The 6,509-nt window shown below is 60.6% G+C and overlaps 1 protein-coding gene across 1 annotated transcript in view; it reads right to left on the minus strand.

Annotated features, from left to right (window-relative positions):
* LRP1 (LDL receptor related protein 1) overlaps positions 1-6,509 on the minus strand; it is a 79,416-nt gene that overhangs the window by 25,160 nt on the left and 47,747 nt on the right. The window contains 10 exon segments of the mRNA XM_032441070.1: positions 1-21; positions 225-470; positions 1,707-1,907; positions 2,028-2,210; positions 2,616-2,783; positions 4,277-4,357; positions 4,671-4,787; positions 4,885-5,010; positions 5,093-5,233; positions 5,392-5,534. Coding sequence (XP_032296961.1) covers positions 1-21; positions 225-470; positions 1,707-1,907; positions 2,028-2,210; positions 2,616-2,783; positions 4,277-4,357; positions 4,671-4,787; positions 4,885-5,010; positions 5,093-5,233; positions 5,392-5,534 — 1,427 coding nt within the window.

The raw sequence follows: 6,509 nt of genomic DNA on the forward strand, positions 1-6,509 counted from the left end.
TGATGAAGGGTTTGAAAGGGTCTGAGGAGCAAAATGAGGGGGTTCAAAGGGGGATTAGGACACAGCACAGGGACCCACAGCCCTCAGAGGGGGGCCCCCCTGCCCCACAGCAGACCCTCAGCACCATTAACAACACAGCAGCCCAAAGCCCTAGAGCCCTTCCTTCCCCCCCAGGTCCTGCTCGGTGCTGTAGGATCAATGCCACCCCCACCCCTGGCACCCACCGAGGCTGCGGCAGCTCTCGCCATCGGGCTCCAGCATCCAGCCCTCGTAACACGAGCACTTGACGTTGTATTTGTCCTGCTCGCATTTCTGGCTGCACTTGAGGTGCTTGGCGCAGTAGCTCTGGATCTGGCAGGTCTTGTTGTCCGTCCCCAGCTCCATCCCCAGGGGACAGGAGCACACGATGCCCTCCCCGGGGGCTACGGTGCAGTTGTGGCTGCAGCCGCCGTTGTTCAGAGAGCACTGATCTGTGGGGAGGGGGTGGGGGTCAGCTCCAGCCCTGAGTGTGTCCCCCCATCCCTGTGTGTCACCCCCATCTCTATGTGTCTGTGTCACCCCCATATCCCTCTGTGTGTCCCCCCATCCCTGTGTGTGTGTCCCCCCATCCCTGTGTCACCCCATCTCTATATGTATCACCCCATCCCTATGTGTGTCACCCCATCTCTATGTGTATCCCCCCATCCCTGTGTCACCCCATCCCTGTGTCACCCCATCCCTGTGTGTCCCCCCATCTCTATATGTATCACCCCATCTCTATGTGTGTCCCCATATCTCTATGTGTATCACCGTATCCCTGTGTCCCCCCATCTCTGTGTCACCCCATCTCTATGTGTGTCCCCCCATCCCTGTATCCCCCCATCCCTGTATCACTCCATCTCTATGTGTCCCCCCATCCCTGTGTGTGTGTGTCCCCCCATCCCTGACTGTATCACCCCATCCCCATGTGTGTCACCCCCATCTCTATGTGTGTCCCCCCATCCCTGTGTATCACTCCATCCCTGCATGTGTCACCCTATCCCTGACTGTATCACCCCATCCCTGTTTGTCACCCCATACCTGTATCACCCCCATATCCCTGTGTCTGTGTCACCCCATCTCTATGTGTGTCCCCCCATCCCTGTGTCACCCCATTCCCGTGTGTAGCACCCCATCCCTGAGTGTATCACCCCATCTCTATGTCTGTCACCCCATTCCTGACTGTACCACCCCATCCCCATGTGTGTCACCCCATCTCTATGTGTATCACCTCATCCCCATGTGTCACCCCATCCCTGTATCACCCCCATCTCAGTGTGTATCACCCCCATCCCTATGTCCCCCCATCCCCATGTGTGTGTCCCCCCATCTCTATGTGTGTCCCCCCATCCCTGTGTCACCCCATATCCCTATGTGTGTCACCCCCATCTCTATGTGTGTGTGTCCCCATCCCTGTATCCCCCCATCCCTGTGTGTATCACCCCATCCCTATGTGTATCACCCCTATATCCCCATGTGTGTCACCCCATCCCTGTGACACCCCATCCCCATGTGTGTCACCCCATCTCAGTGTGTATCACCCCCATCCCTGTGTCACCCCATCCCCATGTGTGTCCCCCCATCTCTATGTGTGTGTGTCCCCCCATCTCTATGTGTCCCCCCATCCCTGTATCCCCCCATCCCTGTATCTCCCCCATCCCCACACTCCACCACAGCCCCCCACTCACCGCACAGCTCCCCCTCATCGGAGCCGTCCCCGCAGTCATCGGCTCCGTCACAAAGCTTCTCGGGGGGGAGGCAGATGGAGGTGCTGTTGGCACAGGTGTGCGAGGGAGGTTTGCACACCAACGACTCGCAGTTCTCCTCGTCTGAATTATCCTCACAATCGCTGTCCCCATCGCAGACCCACGCTTTGCTGATGCAACGGGCTGCAGGGAGGGGGGAGGAAGGATCAGAGACGGGGATAGAGCCCATAGAGCCCCCCATATCCCCATTGCCATTAAACCCAATGCATCCTGAGCATCACACAGCACTGAGCTCCCCCTCACCCGAGTCCTTGCAGCCAAACTTGACGTTGGGGTCGCACACGTGGGTCACCCCCTCGCAGTTCTTCTCATCGCTGGAGTCCATGCAGTCGGTGTCGCCGTCGCAGCGCCAGCGCATGGGGATGCACAGCCCGTCCAGGCGGCATTGGAACTCATCCGTGTGGCAGCCCCCGGGTGGGCGCGTGGCTGCAAAGTGAGGGGGGGGCACAGCTCAGCACCTCCATATGGGGCTATGGGGCGGGGTGGGGGGGCAGCAATGGGGCCAGAGGGGATGGGAGCATCCATGGGAGCACCCAGGATGCGTGAAGGCAGCAGAGCCCACAACATGAGGCTGGTCCCCATCACCCATCCCTGTATCCTGGCTGTGCCCACCTCCCGATTTCTACTAGGCACCCCTGCAGCCCCCAGCCCCACAGGAAGGATTCAGGGTGGGGAGGGGGCTGCAATCAGCTCATCTCACCCTGGACTCACCCATATCATCCATCCCTCCATCCTGGCTGTGCCCACCTCCCCATTTCAATCAACAGCCCCAGGTGCCCCCCAGCCCCACAGCAGGGATTTGGGGAGGGGGCTGCAACCAGCTCATCTCACCCTGGTTGGTGCAGTTGGCGTGAGTCTCGTCGCTGTAATCCCCGCAGTCGTTGTCCCCGTCGCAGGTCCAATGCACCGGGATGCAGCGCCCGCTGTTGCATTTGAACTGGTTGCTGGAGCAGGAATGGCTGCAACCCGCCTCGTCACTGTTATCCCCACAGTCATTGTCTATGGGGGGGGGGGGAAAGAAGGAGAGGAGAGGGGTCAGAGAGCACCCAGACAGATGGACAGACAGACGGACAGACGGACACGGGGTGGGGGCAGCCCCTCTGCTGCTGGCAGAGGAACCCCACAGGGATGGCTGGGCTGTATGGACAGCCCCATAGATCCCACCCATCCTCTGATGTTCCCCCCCCCCTCACCCCAATAAACCCGACCCCCCCCCCCAACAATGAAACACAGAAACTGCATAGATCAGCCATGGACCTGAGGGGGGGGGGATAGAGGGGGAGCTGGGGGGCACCCAGCGCCAATGGAAGGTGGGGGGCAGCACAGTGAGCATGGGGTGCATCCATAGGGACACAGCACAGCCATGGGGGGGGGGGGCAGCTGGAAGGACCCCCAGTGGGTGATGAGGGTTTGATGGTGGTGCTGGCAGCTCCCCATTGCTTCATCCTGCACTCAGTGATGTGACAGTAACCAGCACTGCAGCTCCTCTGCCTCCCCCCATATATCCCCATATGGGATGCTCGGGGGGTGGGCAGCACCGGGGGGGGGGGGCTGCAGGCTGCACCCTCACCCTACAGCCTAAACACTGCAATGAGGGGAGCACCGCACTGCAACAGCCCTATAGCATCTAGAGGCTGCCACCCCAATGGGGGCTGCAGCACTCTGGGTTGGGGGGTGGGGGGGGGGGGCAGGATTTGGGGTGTTGCTTGGGGGGCAGGTGGGGGCCTGGTGCATGGCGATCTATGCACTAACCGGAAGGTTTTGGACAGTTCTTTTCGTCAGAGCCATCCCCACAATCTTTTTCTGAAACACAGAACCAAGCAAGACAGGAGGGTGTGTGGGCACGGTGACAAACACGACACCACGGGGACGGACGGACGGACAGCAACGAGGATGGACACAGCGACACGGACACACGGACACTGATGGGGGGGGGGAGATCAGAAGCAGCGGAGCTGTGTGGGGACCTGCTGGCAATGCAGCCCCTGCACATGGCTGCATGTGGGGGGGGCATAGGAAACACGCAGCCCCTTGTTGGAGCAGCTCCATGGGGGGCTGACCATGGGGGTTTGGGGGGATCCAGGAGCATCTTGCACCCCATGGGGTTCTCTGCTCATCTCCAAGCTTGCTCGTTAACCCTGAAGCCACTAATTAACCCTAATGAGGCAGAGCTGGTAGGGAGATGGAATTGAAGCTGTAGGGAAGGAGGGTGACCTGGGGGGCAAAGCTTCCCCCCCAGCCCTGAGCACAGAGCGGAGCCCTTTGCTGCCTCCCTGGGTGCAGAGCTTTGGTACCTTGCAAATAAGGCTGCAATGAGCCCTGGCAGTGCTGCTCTGCAGCCCCATGCAGCCAAAGCAATGCAGCTCAGCAGCTCAGCAGCTCAACCAGCACCTCCCTGTGCTGCCCTGATGCTCAGCATTAAGGCCCTGCAGGCAGGTTCCAGCTCCCACCTCTGATCTCCCCATCCCTTGGTGCCCCTTGCAGCCCCTCACCGTTATCGCAGCGCCAGTTGATGTTGATGCAGCGGCCGTTGTTGCAGGTGAACTGAGTCAATGGGAAGCAGGTGGGGTAGGCTGCAAAGGACGGGGGGGCACAGTCAGCACAGCCATAAACCACCCCCTATATGCCCACCCCATAGGGACCCCCCCCAGCCATAAACCACCCCCTATATGCCCACCCCATAGGGACCCCCCCCAGCCACAAACCACCCCTATATGCCCACTCCATAGGGACCCCCCCCAGCCACAAACCACCCCCTATATGCCCACCCCATAGGGACCCCATAGGGACCCCCACCCCATAGGGACCCCATAGGGACTCCATAGGGACCCCCACCAGCCATAAACCACCCCATAAGCCCACCCCATAGGGACCCCCCCAACCCACCACACGACGCGGATTCATCCGAGCGATCCCCACAATCATCATCCAGGTCACAGGTCCAGGAGATGGGGATGCAGCGTCCGCTGGCACATGAGAATTGATTGGGGGAGCAGGTCCGGGCTGGGGCAGGTCAGATAGACACAAAAAACACCATCAGCCAATAGAACTAAATGGGGAAGGAGCCCCCTCCCCATTTAAAAGCTGCCCCCCCCCTCACCTGAGCAGGTAGAGTTGGATTCATCCTCGTTGTTCCCGCAGTCGTTGTCCCCATCACACAACCAGCGGTTGGGGATGCAGCGGTTGTTCTTACACTTGAAACGATCCGAGGGACAAGTGTGCTGGTCTATAATGGGGGGGGGGGCACATATATAAGCTCATAGCGGCCTATTTCACCCCCAGTCTCGCTATGGGGGGGGGTTACTCACGGCACAGCTCGGGCGCCTCGTCGCTGTTATCCAGGCAGTCGTTGTCGCCGTCGCATTTCCAACGCTCCTGGATGCAGCGGTTGTTCTTGCAGGCGAATTCACCGGGCTGACACTGAGGGGGGGGGATGTAGGAGGGGTTGGCTGCAAAGGAAAAGCGGGGAGGGGGAGGATGGGGATGGGAAGGGGATGGGGGGGGAGGCTGTAACCACCAAGTATGGGGACAACAGCACCCATATGGCCGCCCCACATGGCCATAGGTGCAGACCCCCCCCCCCCATTGCCCCCCATGGAAGCCGTACCCTCACAGGTGACAGTGTCTGCTCCCAGGACCTGATCCTCGGCGCAGGCGCATTGTCGGCCCCGTGGTGTGGCCAAGCAAAGGCTGCTGCAGCCGCCGTTGTTGACTCTGCATTTATTGGAGCCCACTATGGGGATAAAGAGGGTTGGGGGGGGTCAGCAATCAGGTGGGACCCCAATGGGCTCCATAGCTGGAATGTGGCTGATGGAACAGCAGCGAGACCAGGAGGGAGAGAAGGGAAAGGAATGGGATGGAAAGCCAAGAGTCCAGGGTATCACCAAGAGCTCCTCAATAGGGCCCTGCTGCCCCCCAAGCTTCTCAATAGGGCCCTGCTGCCCCCCAAGCTCCTCAATAGGGCCCTGCTGCCCCCCAGGCTCTTCAATAGGGCCCTGTTCCCCCCCAGGCTCTTCAATAGGGCCCTGTTCCCCCCCAGGCTCTTCAATAGGGCCCTGCTGCCCCCCAAGCTCTTCAATAGGGTCCTGGCTGCCCCCCAAGTTCTTCAATAGGACCCTGCTCCCCCCAAGCTCTTCAATAGGGCCCTGCTGTCCCCCCAAGCTCTTCAATAGGAACCCTGCTGCCCCCCAAGCTCCTCAATAGACGCCTGCCCCCCCCAAGCTCTTCAATAGGGCCCTGCTCCCCCCCCAAGCTCCTCAATAGGAACCCTGCCCCCCCCAGCTCCTCAAATAGGGCCTCCCAGCCCCCCAAGTCTTCAATAGGGCCTGTTCCCCCCCAAGCTCCTCAATAGGGCCCCTGCTGCCCCCCAGGCTCTTCAATAGGGCCCTCCACCAGCCCCCCAAGCTCTTCAATAGGGCCCTGCTGCCCCCCAAGCTCCTCAATAGGGCCCTGCTGCCCCCAAGCTCCTCAATAGGACCCTGCCTCCCCCAGGCTCTTCAATAGGCCTCCCAGCCCCCCAAGCTCTTCAATAGGACCCTGCTGCCCCCCAAGCTCCTCAATACAGCCCTGCTGCCCACAGGCTCATCAATAGGGCCCTGCTGCCCCCAAGCTCCTCAATAGGACCCTGCTGCCCCAAGCTCCTCAATAGAACCCTGCTGTCCCCCCAAGCTCTTCAATAGGGCCTGCCCTGGCTGCCCCCAAGCTCTTCAATAGGGCCCTGCTGCC

This window comes from Coturnix japonica, linkage group LGE22C19W28_E50C23, assembly GCF_001577835.2.
Source record: "Coturnix japonica isolate 7356 linkage group LGE22C19W28_E50C23, Coturnix japonica 2.1, whole genome shotgun sequence".
Classification (NCBI taxonomy): domain Eukaryota; kingdom Metazoa; phylum Chordata; class Aves; order Galliformes; family Phasianidae; genus Coturnix; species Coturnix japonica.